Source organism: Typopeltis vanoorti, chromosome 6 (genome assembly GCF_054136105.1).
Source record: "Typopeltis vanoorti isolate ZY-2024b chromosome 6, IOZ_Tvanoo_1.0, whole genome shotgun sequence".
NCBI classification, from domain to species: domain Eukaryota; kingdom Metazoa; phylum Arthropoda; class Arachnida; order Uropygi; family Thelyphonidae; genus Typopeltis; species Typopeltis vanoorti.
The window spans coordinates 68,298,700-68,316,813 of NC_143554.1; the positions used below are offsets into that span (position 1 = coordinate 68,298,700).

The 18,114-nt window shown below is 34.6% G+C and overlaps 1 protein-coding gene across 4 annotated transcripts in view; it reads right to left on the minus strand.

Annotated features, from left to right (window-relative positions):
- Positions 1 to 18,114, minus strand: part of LOC150105513 (uncharacterized) — a 121,854-nt gene that overhangs the window by 10,147 nt on the left and 93,593 nt on the right. For all 4 annotated transcript variants that reach the window (XM_090394860.1, XM_090394859.1, XM_090394862.1 and 1 more), the window contains exon 8: positions 3,353 to 3,426. In XM_090394860.1, the coding sequence (XP_090250986.1) occupies positions 3,384 to 3,426 (43 nt within the window). In that variant the 3' untranslated portion in view covers positions 3,353 to 3,383. The remainder of the gene's footprint in view (positions 1 to 3,352; positions 3,427 to 18,114) is intronic.

The window sequence follows — 18,114 nt, forward strand, 5'->3', positions numbered from 1 at the left end:
TAGAACTCTGTTATACAAATTAGATCAAATGAAGATGGATATGACACTGGTTAAGTGGATAAGAGGGTAGCTGCTGGATAGATATCGAAAAGTGGTATATGGAGGGACAGAATCAAGGTGAAAACATGTGACTAGTGGTTCTGCAAGGTTCAGTGCTGGGACCATTGCTGTTTAATTTGCACATAAATAATACAGGAAATAACCTGAAAGGAAATATTCAGTTGTTTGTTGATGTGAAATTAGGTACAGTAATAGTTAATCAAGGCGATGGTGGAAAGCTTGCAAGATGATTTAAATAGGCTGTTAGTATATGCAAAACATAATGGTGTCAGTTTAATGTGGAGAAATGTAAAGTTATGCATATTGGGATAAATAGATTACAAGCTGTGTACTTGTAATCTCAACTGGACTACAGTGCCCTCACATTGATGGCACTGTACTCCAGAAAATAGATGAAGCTAGAGATTTAGAGGGTAGACAGAGAGTTAAAGTTTAGAGGACATTGTTAAGATAGCTCATACGATTACTTGCTAATGAAGAAGACATTAACAAGTAGAGATAAGGAAGTTATTATTCCTGTTTATAAGGCCTTGATATGCCCACATCTGGATTACTGTACTCAAGTCTGGTCTCCTGGGTTTCTTTGGATGAGGAAGCAGTGGAGAAGATTCAGAGGCAAGTGTGGAATGTTCCCTTCGAGGGTATGTGGATAGCAGAAGTTCGTTGATAGGAGAAAAAGAGGGGATATGATGACAGAAACATTTAAGTTGCTTAAAGGGTTTTATATTGACAGGGGAAATGTTTCAGCATTCAGCTAGAGGAAACAGAACAAGGGGGGGGGGGGTAATCTCTAGAAGTCGAATAAAAGTGTGGTCAGTGGGGGGGGGGGGGGTGCAAAGACTATATTTTTTGCTAGGAGAGTTGTGAATGAGTGGAATGGGTTGCCAGAGTCGGTTGTGAGTGCTTTGCCTATTAATGGGTTCAAGGAGAGGCGTCATAGATTGGGTCTCCTGCAATGTCTTCAGACTTCATGGAGGTGCCCGTATAATAATATGTTCACTGGATATCCACAGATTGCCATACGTCATTCTGATGCTCAGTGATGTGCCACGACAGGCCTTACCATGTAGTCCTGTTGTATGCTTTTCTGGAGGCTTCAACTCTCTTGAAGATCAATTACTCCACACACACACCATCCGTCCATCTCATTGATAGTCTACCCTTTCCACTCTTCTCCAGGAACACTTTACCTTCTATTACTGCTCTAAGAAGCCCTTCTTCCATCCTTTCAATGTGTCCAAAATATTTTAACTTTCTCCTGTCAATATCCTTAAAGAGCCTAAGTTCTACTGATCTCTTCTAACACCCATTCATTTGTATGCCTTTCAGTATATGATACCCTCAACAGCCATCTGTAACACCACATCTCAAAAGCAGCTATCCCCTTCTAATCTGACTTCTTTAGGTTCCAAGTCTCACATCCATCCGTCACTGTTGGAAAATAATAATAATAAAAAATACCTACCACTAGCTTTGTCCTTATCTCCAAATTTTCCTATATGCCCGGTGAGATTTATTTCCTACTCTACTGTTCAGGTCTCCAACAAGGACTACATTTTCCATTTTCTTTATGTCAGCTAACTGTTCTAATGACTCGGAAAAACTCCTCTACTTCTTTAGAAGAACTTTTGTGGCACCATATTCACAAATAAGTTTCATTGTCCATTTCTCCATTTTGAAGTTTGCCTACATAACTTTACTTGAAACTGCTTTCCAATCAAGAAGTTTATCTTCATGTTCAATGTTGAATGCTATCGCTACTCCTTTTTTTCCTTGATCATTATTGCCTGAAAATAGCATCCTATACTTATTATTTATTAATATCTCACCTGTCTTTGTTCTTCTTTGTCTCAGTAATGCCAATTATGTCCATGTGATAATTTTCCAATTTCCTCTGCAAGTTCGATTTCTTTTCCATTAATATCCTTACGTTGATGGTTCCTATCTTCAGTTCTTCTGATGTTGGGTTTATTCTTCTTCTAGATGTTGAGTTGGAGCTTGTTCCAGTAGCACTTTTCACCGTTTGTCCTGGTTCTCTGAAGAAAACAGCGGGGCCTTGTGCAACCAGGAAACACTCCCCCCCCCCCCCCCCAGCTGGCATGAAATCTCGTCATTTTGTACCATCATATGCATTTGTGGTTTAAGCCAATAGAGAGTGTAATTTGGTTAGCTAAGTCTCAAATTGCCAGCCCGTCCTTGTTTGTTCAGTACCCAGTAAATACCTACTAACAGGGGCCACACCACGAGAAGGTGAGGATTGACATTAAATCAGAAGCCCCAGTCAGTTCTCTGCATTCCTGAAAGTCAACGTAGATCTCTTCCTAGATATTTGGCTTTGACCCTTAATTTTGTTGTCTATTTCCATATTTAATTTGCCATCTTCACTAAAAATTGTGGCAAAACAACTGAAAAGACATTGAAGACAGCCTATTTTCAATATCTTTTTATTGCTTTTCATATCAAATTCATTACAGCAGTTATTCAATTTATTCAGGGAATTCTACAGGCTTATACTGGGTTTATTTAGGAGAATAATATCATCTGCATAAAATAAAGAGCTGCGACTAGCATCTCCAATTTTGATATCAGGTTTAATACTGCTTTTCTTCATAACATGATCCATATAGATGATGAATAACAATGGAGATAATGTGCACTCTTGTCTCGCACCTGATTTAACATCAAAGTTTCTTCCTATACTTCCTTAAATTCTAACTGCTGGCTTAGAATTTAAGCCAGCAGTTAGAATTTGAAACTTTTGAAACTTAAATATAGACTATGTATTGCTTGATATAATGTCCCATTTATACCATATATATTGTAACTGTAGCATTTTAAAAAGCCATTCTCTTGGCATCTTGTCAAGTGACTTTTCTCAATATACAAAACATAAATATAAATCTTTTTATATTCCATGATTTCTCAACTTTTTGTTTTAAAGTGAAAATCTGAAGCTAAACAGCCTTTGTTTGATCAGAACCCAGCATTTTTTTCAAGCTTCCACAATTTTTCTGAGCCTTTACTCAAGTGTGTACTTCCATAAATCTTACTAGGAACACTCAATAGCAGAGAAATTCTTCTATAATTCTCACATCAATTTTATTTTCCTTTTTACAAATGGGTAATATAAGAGCTCTATTCCAATCATCTGGAATTTGACCCTCTGACGAGGCATGAACAATAGTTCAAGTGTCCAATTAATAAAGATACAAAATATAATTTCTGTTAAACATCTAAGTCTTCAAATGAAATTAAAAAAGTTCACAAGGATTGGGAAATAACAAAAACTTACCCTCATTCTCTTAAAAGATGTAGCTTTTCTGTCAGTCTGTGGTCCCAAAAACAGTATCTCCTTGACGTAACTTCCTGTTATGAAAATGATAAACCAATATTTATTCTTCAAATCAGGTCATGCTGGTATTTTAATGCAAATATTTTTGAAACAAAATTTTTGATAATCACTCATTTGTTCAGGTGCACTAATCTCATACTTAATCAGTAAATGTCAACAAATCAGTAGTTCAACAAATTTAAGTGTGTTTTATGGTAAGCAAAATTTGAGTTAGTGATGTGTGAATGTGCAACAAAAATTTAGGCAAATCTATTGGGCTGTTCCAATCATGATAAATGGTGGTACAATCAATTTAAAAAAACTGACAATGTTAATAAACCTAAGCACACAGGATGTTTGAAAAGAACGTCAAGACTGAGCTTATTCATGAGTTAAAAAATCAATTATCCTTACATGTTTGGTAGATGAAGCATTCCTGCTCCACTGCTTACGACACTTCAAAAAGGTAGCAGTATGATTATTATTATTATTAAGAGAGACCTCCGGGAGTCAGGGAATCATCGAAGGATGTTGCACTCACAACATCCAATGGCAATCCATTCCAATCATGGACCACCCTACGAGAGAAAAATCTAGCCCCCCCCCACCCCTTCTTAGCAGCATTTATTCTCAGTTTCCAAGGATGCCCTCTTGTCCTTTTCCCACCCTCCATAAATTGAAAAATTTCATCAACTGAAATCCTGTATGACCCCAGAAGTTTGTAAGTCTAAATCATATCACCCCTCTTTCTCCTGTTTGCTAGTGTCTGCAGTCTACAAATTCTCAAATTGTCTTCATTATCAGTATTTCACAATCTGGATATCATCTTTAACACTCTCCTTTGTGCTCTCTCTCTCTCTCTCTCTCTCCACTGTATCAGAATCATAACGGAAACGAGGAGACCAGACCTGTGCACAACAATCCAAATGAGAACACAGACCGATAAGAAAATAACTATTTATTGCTAATATTTTGCAGGTATTCTATCCAGTATCTTCAGAGAATACAAACAAAGTTTGTTACAGTAGCAAGACAACCACAATCCGGTATAGCAATGGGACTAGTATGAGCAATTGTAGTATGCAACACAAAGACTAAAATCCTAATTATACACCACCTAAGTTGGGAAAAAAAAAAAAAAAAAGTAAGTAAGTAGGTATTAATTTGGTCTTAAGATGACTGTCTCCCAAATCTTTGGTAGATTTATACAGCCATACTTGTTGAGGTCCAGAGTATGTTTCAATGCTTCTGTTGGTTCCAGGAACAACCTCTCTCTCTCTCTCTGACTTGTAAAAGCTTCTGTGCAGCAATTTTGTTTGTTTTTTCCAATCGATCCTGTGTGCGAGGGTAACCAAAGCATGGTCTGCTAGATCCAACTTGCCATAGTGCAAGTGCCGGATATATTTTGTGTTCATTGAGGTGGATGTCCACAGTTCTTCCTGTCTGTACATAGTAGGCTTGATAACATGAACAGGGCACTTCATAGACTCCTGGATATGATAAAGGATCGAATCTGTCCTTAATCTATCCAGTGAAATATTAGCAATTAAGTTAATAAATAGTTATTTTCTTATCAACCTGTGTTTGCATCTATACCATTAAAATCCAATCAACATATACGACAAACACATAAGCCTTTCCACACAATCCAAATGAGGTCTTATCAAAGCCTTGTAAAGAGGCAAAATGACATCCTTATCTTTCGAGTTGTATTTGCAATCTTTGCTACATGGCCCCTGAACTTCAACTTCCTATCTACTAACACTGAAACAAAGATTCCTAGTCTCATCAGTTTCTTCTAGCATAATCCCACCAATATAATACAATGTTGGTTATCTAATCATGCTGAAGTGAATGACTTTACATTTACTGACATCTATTTTCCCATGCCCACAATTCCAGCCTATTCAAATCATTATGCAAGTACTGCATATCAGCAGCATTCCTCCTATCTTTGCATCATCAGCAAATAGCTATATGTTTCTTCTCAAATCTTTCCCAATATCATTAATGTACAGACTGAATAACAGTGGACCAAGCACTGATCCTTGTGGTACACCACTGGTTACCTTAAAACTTGCAAACTCAATCCCCCTGTAGATCATTTTTTGATATCTGTCAGTCAGCCATCCTCTTATTCATGCTAATATACTATAATCCAAACCCATATTCTCCAATTTATGCAACAGGTCTACCATGCTGTATCCTGTCAAACAAAATCCAAAAGTATCATGGTGTATTCATTCCCCTTGTCTAGTTCAATGGTAACATTGTTATAGAATGTGAGCAAGTTGCTAAAGCATGACCTTCCCCTTAGTAAACCCATGTTGCTCATTGCAAAGTAGAGATTCACTGTTAACCCATTTCTGAATGTGAGCCCTAACCAATTTTTCCAAAATCTTCACCACCACTCCTGAGATGCTAACTGGTTGATAGTTGGATATATTGGTCTTTGACCATCCTTGTGCGATGGAATTACCATATATTCCTTCCATTCCTGCAGAATATTCCCTGTTCTGAGACTCATATTAAACAGCCTGCTCAAAGAAATAGCCAGTTCAGCTGAACACTCTTTTAGCACATATGCTGATATCCCATCAGCCCCATTGCTGAATTTTTATTCAGTTTGTGCAACAGCTCTAATACCTCGTCCTCATACACTCGAGTTTCTTCATCAGTAAAGAGGTAGCAGTGAGCTCAATGTTACATACACCAGGTTGATAGCTTTTAACAAAATGAGTACGCATTAGGTGAACAACCTCTTTTGCTCTGTAACCTTCATGTTATCTGCATTAGAAGTTATTCTTTCATATTCATTCTTTCTTTTACTTGCAGCATTTCGAAAGAATTATTGTGGGTTGTCATTAGCATCCAGGGCCAGTTTCTTTTCATACTCAGACTTTGCTTTCCATACAACAATTGTGACTATTCTGGCCTGCTGCTTATAATTTTTATAATAGACACCATCCTTATGCACAGAATATTCCTTCCACATCATCCTTTTCTTACAAATCTCTTGCTTAATAAGATTACACATCCATTTGACTCCTACCCTATTTATTCTTTGAACACTTGGGACTCATTCTGATATGACATCATTTAAGTATTGCTTAAATGCTTCCCATCCAGCAACCGATCTCATTCCACTGAACTCAGTACACTCCTCAGTTGGTCATAATTTCCTGCATTGCAGTTCAGCATGTAGCCTTTTCTGAATGAATATTTATAAACTTAATCACTCCCCAAGTGAGTACCGCATGATCACTGTCACCAACCAGAGGCAAAATAGTTGCATCTTTAACTGAAATGTTCTCTAACACTATAATCAAACTTAACACTCTTTAACCTCAAGTTCCTTCTGTCACATGCTACTTGAGGGAGTTGTCCCTCAGGATAGATAACAGCTCAATAAATGTATTTTCATTCTACTTCTATCCAATCAATATTTGGATAATTAAAGTCTCCCATTATGATCACTCTTTTCGCGCTCAACTTTTCCATTTGGTGATGCATTTCTTCATCACTAGCAACTAATCCACCATGTCTGTAACAACATCCCACTATGTAATTGATCTTGTCAGACTCCAACTCACACCATATGGTTTCAAACTCACTGCCACATGAAATACTGTTAGTAGTAGTACTACTACTACAGTCATAGATCTCAACTCTAACTGGATTCAAGTCATCCGATATCATTAGCAGCATGTCCCCCTCCTCTCCTATCCTCTCTATCCTTTCTAAAAATACTGTATCTTTTACACTCAATACCAGTATGTCTGATTCTGATAGCCAGATCTCACTAGTGCCTACAATTTGAGGTCCCAACATATTGATTAAGGCAAAAACTCTATCCCTTTGTTTCTGATACTCCTAGCATTTGTGTATAGGCATAATAATCTACCTGCATATTCTTTTGTATGCTGTTGCCTAGTCTGCATGACACAATTGGACCACTTGCAGATCTCTATTCTTCGCTAGTGCCTTATACATGCAGATATTTTTGCACACCTTTGACAAAGCTCATTCCCATAATTAACACAGTTATATAACATTGTTGCTCTTACACTAACATTCTCACCATTTCTACCTTTATAATTTAGTTTCTCTAACTTTCTGTGTTAGGTCTCATACCAGTTATTTGTTTTTCTAGACTCCTGATACCAAACGCATTCAGGTGTAGGCCGTCACTCTTATTCAAATCCAATCTTTCCTCAAACTCACTCCACACATCCAAAAACTCACATCCATTCCTTCTACACAGTCTATGTATCGAATCATTTGCCATCGTAGCTCTTCTTCTTAATTCATTTTTATCATACTTACTGAGATAAAATACTGATGATTTTCAATTTCTCACTCTTGCCTTCCAACAATTCTTTCATGTCCTCTTTCATACTGAACTTATTGCTAGATAAGTCATTAGTACCTACCACAATTATGATCTCATTTACTTTTCTTTTCTGTTTTTGAATTGCTTCTTTTATACATTCTAACTTGCTCATCAATAACATGTTTTATTATAGAACACCATGCCAAATAACATCCTTTTTACAAACAACGTCACTTACCTGCTTTCTGTTACTTCCTGACTTACCTGTTTCCGTGCTTTATTGTTTCTTATTTTGTTATAAGTTACAAATTATTCAGTATATCATTGAATCAATAGATAAGCTCTATAAAGTAATTTTACAGCTTACACATGTAGAAAAAATTATATAGAATTTTATTTAAAAACCCCAATATATTCCATTCAACATTACATGGACTTTGTCAGGGATAACTAGATTCAAAAGATGAATCACAATAATGAGTCATAACTGATGCACATATTAGCTTGTGTCTCGGTTGCAGCAGTTTTTAAATAAAATTCTGCATAATTTTTGCTATATGCAAGCCACAAAGTTACTTTTATAATGTCAAATGCACATGTCCCATTATCAACAGATAAGCTCAGTGAGCTTTCATTATGATGTGCAAAAACCTGTAAGAAAAGAATAATTTTTCCTCATTAGAACAGCATTTTCAGACTGGCACCATTCCATGATTCAGGAAATGTAAAGATGCACAAATGTTGATTATGGTCTAATTTATCCAATAAATATCAAGGCCTCAAAAGATATTTATTTGTATGGTTTGCACTTAGAGCATCCATAGCTCGGTGTCTAGATGAAGCCCTTTGGTTGGAAAGACCTGGTTTAGATTCCTGTCAACAATGTAAGGTTATCTGGTTTCTTTTGACTAAAGGTGCTCATTAGCTAGTCTCATACAAAGGTAAAGGATTTTTTTCTAGGTGAAAAAACCCTTTACCTCTGTTTTTTGTCCTTCAGAACAGGCAAACTGGCCCCATGATCACATGCATCTGCAGACATTGGACAGTTCTGGAATAAGGATTGACCAACCTATTTCGTGGGATTCTTGGTTTCAAATGCCTGCATGGCGAAGGGAGAGTCTATGCGCAAGCGTAAATCAGGATGGATGGTGTGCACTTACAAATCCAGAAATCTCATGCTCATTTTTCTTTGCAGAGAACATATTTTAGAAAATTATGCTCTTCCAGAATTTGAGAGGCATTTTGATATCATTTCTCAGCTCCGTTTTGGAAACATTATAATGAGTAAGTTTTAATTCACAACAAAAGACAATAAATAATAATAAGATAAATAATATGTTTATTTATTAGCTGCTGGTATTTCACTGGTTTTATACTCATCATCTTCAGACAAATAGTTTGTCACAATACATAAACAATAACAATTAATTAATAGTGGGAGCAATTTATATAACAGCATAAAGAACTAAAGTCCTTGGCACTATCTATTCTTAGCAAAGGTTTACAGGGATTAATTAGATCTTAAAATGACTGTGTTCCAGATTTTTGGTAAACTGATACAGCAATACTTGTCAGAGGTTTAGGAAATGTTTTAAAGCACCAGCTGATTTCAAAAACCGTCACTCCGACTTGTAATTACTTCTATATAGCACTCTGATCTAATCTTGTGTGAAAGGGTTTCCAAAGTAGTCTGCTAGTCACAACATATCATTATGGTATGTATCATTATGGTGCAAATGTATTTCTTAAGTTCTCAGAGGTAGATGTCAACAAATCTTCATGTCTGTCCATAGTAAGTCAGGTTGCAAGTACATGCATTTCATGTAAGGATAATAACCTGTGTTTTAAGTGGGAGGGGGAGATGCATTCAAAGAAATCCATAAAGTGCATTTCAGCATTAAACAGGGGATATCGTTTTTTTTTTCACATCTTTAACTGTTTTTATTGATTGGCTGATTTTTTCTCATATTAATGCAGTGTTCAAAATATCTTGAAACAAATAATTTTTATTATTTATTTATTTTTAAATCTGATCTACATGTGAAGGGCCACAAGACCTATAGCACATTAGTGACAAGTGTGAGAAAGAGGAAAAAACGAAAGGAGGAATCTGTTCATATTTTGCTTGAACAGCTGAAAGTTGTAATCTCTGGGAAAGGCAGAGTGGGGGGAGACTGTTCCAAAGGACAGAAAGTAGATGGCATGAAAGAGGCAGAGATAAAATGAAATAATGTGAAACTTTTATTTAAAGTACACATAAATACAATTTTATTTATTTTTTTTTGTCAAGAAGGGAGTAACATTTTAACCTGCTTCTTTAATTTTATCCTTAAGGATTGTTCTTATTGTTGACTTACTCCATTTCATGTATTTGTCAACAATCCTAAAACCAGACTTGAGTTTTTGTATGATTTTGAACCTTGAATACAAATTGATAACAGCATACCTATTTTTATGTACTGGTGTATTCTCATTGTGATGACTATCCTTCACTGATCTTATTGAAATGTTTAATAGTGGTGCAAATTAAACCTGTAATAAATTACGTACACGTGGAAACAACAGCGTTGCTTCCACGTGTACATAATTGAACATCAACGTGTACATCAGAAGTGTATTGAATCAATGTTTATGTATATCTATTTCATCTATTTCAAAAGTTCATCTACAAATCAGGAACAAATTTCAAACTTACAGATGTGAAGTTAAGTGCCAGGTCACGTGCTGTGCATATGGCACGTGTGTGCAAGCACGGAGCAACGTACAGACACTGGCATAACATATATGTATACAGTGGGTAAAAACTGCATAAAAGCAAATCCACATAAATTGGAGTTACCTGCACTCCTGAATGTAATAAAGGAGAGAGATAACGGGCAAGGATTAGTTTGATATTTGGTTTTAATGTGGTATGAAGCTTATATAGAAAAATTTCTAAATTTCTACAGAATTGTGGACAGATAAATATTTTATAAAAGACAACTGGCAAACATTTAATCAAAATGAAAAGGAAATAACTAAAGAAGAATTAGAAATCAGCTTGAAAGAAACAAGAACCGGAAAATCACCTGGAGAAGATAAGCTAGGTTCAGAACTATATAAATATGCAGGAACAAAACTAAAAGAAAGACTCCTATTATTTTTAAATAAAATCTATTCAACTGGTAACCCCCCCCCAATAGAATGGAAAAAAGCAATTATGATTCCTATCTTTAAAAAGGGTAGTAGAGATGACCCTAAAAACTATAGATATAAGTATACTAAATTCCTGTTACAAAATATATAGCAGAATTTTAAATAGCAAACTAATGAAATATTCCAAAAACTTTATTTTAGAAGTACAGAATGGATTTAGAAAAGGACGATCATGTACTTTTGCCTAAAATTAATAATAGAGAAAAGAAGAGAATACAATTTAGAACACATATTGCATTTATTGACTTGGAAAAAGCATTTGACAAAGTTAAAAGAAGCATTTTATTTAACATATTAAAAGAAAGACAAATACCAAATAATATCCTAAAAGCTATCATAAGTATATATGAAAATAATCAAATACAAATAAGATTAAATCATGAACTATCATACACGAGAGAGAGATAAACCAAGGGGTCCGACACAGATGTCCCCTCTCAGCAATTCTTTAATATCTACTTAAATGAAATAATAATAAAATGGAATAAAAATTTACATCAAGGAATTAAACTTTCTCCTACAGTAAACTTAAACACCGTCCCCTTTGCTGACGACCAAATAATAATTACAAATTCTGAAGATAACTTACAGAAAGTTATTTTAGATCTAAATGAGATAGCCAAAGATTATGGTATGATAATATCAACGGAAAAATCAAAAACTATGGCATTTAAAGAACAAGATACATCAAGAACTAAAATAGTAATACATAACAAGATCCTAGAACAGGTGAATTCATTGGACTACCTAGGATGTATGATCACATATGAAAATGAAAAAGATATAAATGTAAAAATTGCAAAATATTTAAAAATAACAGGTGTAATTAACTCTATATTTAAACCAAACCTAGTTCAAAAACAAACCAGACTAAAAGTATACAATACATTAACTCTGCCAGTCTTATTGTATGGAAGTGAAATCTGGACAATAAAACAAAGATTAATAACAGCAGAAATGAAGTTTGAGAAAGACAGCAAAGTATACTCTATTTGATCACAAAAGAAATGAAGAAATTATGAAAGAATTAAACCAAGAATCAGTAATAGAAAAAATTTAAAAATATAAACATAAATGGATGGAACACATTCAAAGAATGAAAATAGAAAGATTACCAAAACAAGCCTTAAAGTACAAGCCATTAGGAAAAAAGAAAACCAGGATGTCCTCTTAAAAAAGATTTAACTATGATTTCTAAGGCCAGAACAGGCCATTGCTAGGCCTAAATTCTTGATATGCATGATGATGATGATGATGATGATGACAAACCTTATATTTAGTAAGCAATGTGGACATCTTTTAAGATATGTCCTGAATATATGGGATAGTAACAGTTTTGCTGTAGTGCTTTGTATATTAGGGAAAGGGAAGGATTTTAGAGGGCATTAAGTATTTTACCTATTTTGTGGGGATTATAGCCATTAGCTAAAAAAGTGTAGTAATGTATAGTACACCCACAGATATGAGCCCCCTTCAACATTTCTGCGCATGTCGAAAGAAGGAGAATCCATTCCGATAATAGGGTAATCAATCCATATTGTGGGTTGAGTGTTTATTATTACACGTCGGAAAATTAACTTCTCTTTTATGATCATTGTAGTTTTTAAAGTGGTAAGTATTTTGCTTGTATAACAGTTGGAAAATTTTATGTATAAAGCATGCGATTTCGAGCGTTGGTGAACAATTCATACATCGCCTTATTTCTTTTTCCCCTTCAACATGAATTGACTCTTCTTGGCAGTCTTCCAACGACAGCTCTTGTTTATCGGACTATAGGCGAGTTCAGTGGTAAGATCAGTATCACTGGAAGAGATAGCTCTGGTGTAACAATATTTAAACATCTTTATACATGATTTTGTTTATGGAAGATTTTACTATTAGATTAGTTAATCAATTGGAATAAAGGATGTATAAAAATATTATGTTAAGATTTTCTTTGTCAAAGCAATATTCTATTGTAGGATGAACAATGCAACAATACTTGTAGTTTTGCTATTAGTAGCATTACTAATAGATATACATGGAAAAGAAGCATCATCTTGGGTGTACTGTCAATTAATGTATCTTATCGACCATTAAGGAACTGCTCCCTGCTGTTTGTGATACCTAGCTGTTGTGATGTTATTCATGCAATTGCACATCAGAGAATAGTGTATGCTCTACTGTGATATGAAGCAAACACTGATGGACAAGAAAAAGAATAACTAAAGAGAGACATTAAAATTAAAAAATAAAGAACAGTTTTAGGAGAAAGGAAAGGAAGAGTTGGAAAAGAATCCCTTTAAGAAATAAAGGAAATATAAGGAATGAATGGTTGTATTTTGTGGAATCCTGATTATTCAATTCCTTTCCCAATTCCAATTCTAAGTTATTCTCGTTTTTTTTTTTTTTTGAACTAACAGCTGTAAACAAAAACAGTAACATTCAAACAAATTAGTTGTATTCTGTTGAATGACTGGATAAATGAAGTCTTGGTACTTGCTTTAAATAGAAACAGAATATGCTTGCAGTAAGGCATTTGCTGATATTTCCCCATTTCAGGTATGAGTTGTCAATTTCTTGAACAGGCAATACATGTACACACAAACAACAAACAAAAATAGATTTCATGAGTAGAATAGAGGTGGGTAAATTGGGGAGAGAAGTAGAAAGTAGCCTACTGGGACTTTATGGTACAACAAATAATAATGATGTTTGTATCACCAGAATTCCACTATTCCTAATTCTGGATTACTGATTTTGAGAATAAAAACACTATGAGAGATGCATATGACACTGAGTCATTCCTCTTCACAATGTTGCTACAATGACAACAATTAAATTCTCCCCCCCCCCCCTCTCTCTGTACTAAAAAAAATTCCACTGGAGGTGATGCAGTGAGTATATCAAGATACTATTTGCACACAGAATGAAATTAGGCAACATTTATGAAGTATTTTAGAAATAAATTTCAAGACTAATTAACCACCTTACTGGCCATAATTATGGATCAAATACGCATCCTCATGCGCTTCATATCCATCATATATTTCAATGTAATATCAATGGTATTATAATTTTAATATGCACTTCGCATCCATGACAACCTTGATGTATATAGACATCTTGGCTGGTAGCATGGTTAATCATCTCCAAAGCAAATAAGAGAGAGGTTTTCAATAATCCACTTTTCTTACTGTCCAAATGTTTCATTAACAGATAGATAGAATGACACACATTAAACAATCTCAACTGATCAATAGTTCCACTTAATGAATTTTCTCGAACCTGCTATTTTATTTAGTGCCCAGCAAAACAGCACAACACATAAAAAACAGAATAAGAATTTCAAGTCCCCTTGTCATCTTTATGAAATTTCTTTCAAAATGGCAATCTAATTAGCTAAGATGATTTGCGGATACAGAAAAACCTTGCTTAATGCAACTTTGATATGTGTGATAATCAGTTAGCATAATTGAGTGAAATGATACTATTTCCTGCTTTAAGCAAGTGATTAATCAGTTAATGTGATTTTTTACGTTATGCAAAATTTTTTGTTGCCAATCTGCAGCGAGTGGCACCACTTGTTAGTGTAGTAGCAAGTGGGTAGTGGCAGTGCTGTGGGCAGTTACTGGCGACACTCGGCAGTTGACTCAAAGCTATCTTCGCAAGCAGACATGCAAGTTCTGTTCTCTTGCTCAATCACTATTCCTTCATTTTGATTTAATTTAAATACCTATAAGCCTTTATTATATTCAACCCTTGATATGAAAAGAGAAAGAATGATAAAGAAAGTGGCAATATTAAAAAGAGAAGAAAAGTAATTACGTTAGAGAAAAAGCTGGAAGTCATTAAGAGACATGAAAGTGGCACTAGTAATACAACGATTGTGCAAGACTTGGGATACAGTGAGTCTACAGTTCTATATTAATAAGAGCAAAGAATACAAAGAACAAGGAAAAATTGCTACTGCTTCTTTAAGCATGCAGATCATCCAAAATAGAAGCCATTTAATGATTGAGATGGAATGTCTTCTATCACTTTGGGATTAGGATTATAAGGATTGTAACCAAAAAAGAATACCTCTTAGTTCAAGGAATATTCAGGCAAAACTTCTCAATATTTAACATCATTGAAATAGTCCAAATTCCAAAAGGAATGTGAAAGCTTTACTGTGCGTTTAGGATGGTTTGACTGTTTTAAAAATCGGGCTGGACTGCATAACGTAAGAATAACTGGGGAATCCGCTAATGTTGATAAAGATTCTGCAGCCAAGTTTCCTAAAGAACTGCAAAGGATAATTCAGGAGGGTGATTACGACGATCATCAACGAAACTGGTTTCTTTTGGAAGCATATGCCAACAAAAACTTTTCTAGCTAAAACTGAAGCATCTCAACCAGTATACAAAGTATCTAAAGACTGTCTTACACTTTTATTAGGAGGCAATGCAGAAGGTGACTTTAAACTCAAGGCTATGTCAGTTTATTATGAATAAAATCTAAGATCATTAAGAGAATGTAGCCACTGCCAGTAATTTGGAAATCAAATAAGAAGACTTGGGTGACCAAAACTCTTTTTGAGGAGTGGTTCAACTGTTATTTTTGTCCTTCAGTTGCAGACTACTGCAAGAAAAATAATCTTACCTTTAAATTATTGGATAATGTTCCCAGTCATCCTGGGGGGGACTTGCTGATCTTAATGAAAATGTGAAGATTGTTTCTTTGCCCAGAAATACTTCTTTATTTCAGCCAATGGACCAAGGGATCACATCATCGTTTAAAGCATACTACCTTTGTAGAACCTTTGCCTAGGCCCTTGAAGCAATGAGTAAAGAGAATGCAATTTCTTTACCTGAGTTTTGGAAAAAATGTGATATTAAGCAAGAGTTGAAAATATTCATTTAGCATGGGAAGTCACTGCCAGCAATATGAAAGCTATGTGGCAGAAGGTCTTATCTCACTGCGCAAATGACTTCACTGGTTTTAATAACCCATCTGATAACATTATTGAAGAAATCAGCACAACTGTAAAAGAACCTGAATTTAATGAACTGGATAATGATAATGAAGATATGAGAAACTTGTTCGATTCCCATTCAGAACAGTTAAGTGAGAATGATCTCCTTCAACTAGAAGAACAGCGTGGATAAAAGATGATGATGAGGAGTGCGAACAAGAAGAGAATATTACGATTAAAAAGCTAACTACAAAAGAACTTGAGCTAGTTTTCAATCACATTGAGCATGCTAAGGAAATTTTGCTTGATGCTGATCCTGATATGGAACGAAGCTTCGAAGTCCACCAAAAGCACTATTCAAACATCTTTACTTAATTTTTTTGTAAAAAAAAAGTAGCTCAATCAAATGTTTAGACATTAAATAAAAATTTAAGCAATTGATTTTTATTAACTTTGATGATTTTATCCTCTTATAAGTTATATTAGATTTTACTGTAATTTTTTTTTTCTTTCAAATTTACGCTAACTGATGGATGAATTATAATTATTCCTATTGTTTACAGTATTCACTTCATGGGATTTTGCTTAGCACGCATTAATTGCATTAATCGAGATTTTCTTGTATTTATAGAAGAAACAGAGTGGAAGCAAAGGGCTCTCTCACTACCTGTGCTATAATAAAATAATGAGTAATGAAACATTATCAGAATGGTCAGAAAGCAACAGTTTTCAAGGTAATGGTGCTCTTGTCAGTGCTTTCCTCAAACTGAAGATGTATATAGGATACTATGATGGTACTACATGAAAAGTTTAAAGTTAACTTTCTATTGACAATGTTTTTCCTCAAGACTTAAGTTTTTAACAGTATTAACAACACCAAACAATTTAATCAAAAGATGTTTTATTAACTACTTATATTTTGCTGAATATCAAATCAGCATCATCACAGCACAACACACTTGTACATGCGACAGTGAGTAAGTAAAACAATAAAAATGCAGTGTACAAAAGATCTAAAGTTTTATTTATGGTGCCCTCTAATGTCGGAAAAAAAAAATCATTATAGCTATGTGGGAATTGCTCTTAGGAATGACAGTCTCCCAAATTTTGCCACCTACCTTAAACAGTCAACACCCCAAATTCCACTTCACAGTAGAAAAAGAATCTAATAACTGTTTACCATTTCTTGACACACATTAGTCACCCACGTTTCAAATGGATCACTATCTTTTTCCATTTACAGAAAGCCAACAGTTATATCTGCAGTCTCTAGTCTTTGGTCAAGTGTTTTACTTCTCACCCAGCTCTCAGATCCATAAGTTAAAACTGGCTTGAATACCGTCTTGTATACAGCTAATTTAGTGTTCTGACTAATTTCTCTCTTATTCCATATGAATTTATTCAATTGACTTCCTACCACACCAGCTTTGATGATTCTATTGTCTATTTCCACATTTAATTTACCATCTTCACTAAAAAATCTTGCCTAAGTATCTGAAATGTTTTACTTGTTCCATAGGTTCTCCGTTCACAATGCAGTTGACATTTTCAATGATTCTGCTGACAATGAAAATAATTCAATTTTCATTGTCTCTGTCTTTTTATTGCTGACCTTCATACCATATCTATTACAAAGTTATTTAATTTAGTCAGGGAATCTTGCAGACTTGTAGCAGATTTATTTAGAAGTATAACATCATCCGAATAAAGAAAAGAGCTGACATTAACATCTCCAATTTTAATATCATGTTTAAAACCACTTTCCTTCATAATGTGATCAATATAGATAATGAATAGCAGAGGGAATAATGTACATCCTTGTCTCACACCAGATTTAACATTAAACCATCTTCCTGTACTTCCTTCAATTCTAACTGCTGACTTACAACTCATATAAAGATTAAGTATTGCTTGATATAATGCCCCATTGACACCATACTGTAGCGTATTGAATAGCTTCTGTCTCAGCACCTTGTCATATGCCTTTCCCAGATCGACAAAACTTAAATATAGACCTTTGTTATATTTCCATGCTTTCTCAACTATTTGTCGTAAAGTGAAGATCTGATCCTGACAGCCTCTATTTGGCCTGAATCCAGCTTGTTCTTCACCAAGCTTTTCTTCCACAATTCTTCTCAATCGTTTCTCAAGTATACTTACATAAATCTTGCCAGGAACACTCAGTAAGGAAATACCTCTATAATTCTCACATTCAGTTTTATTTCCTTTTTTATATATGGGTTCTATGAGAGCTTTACT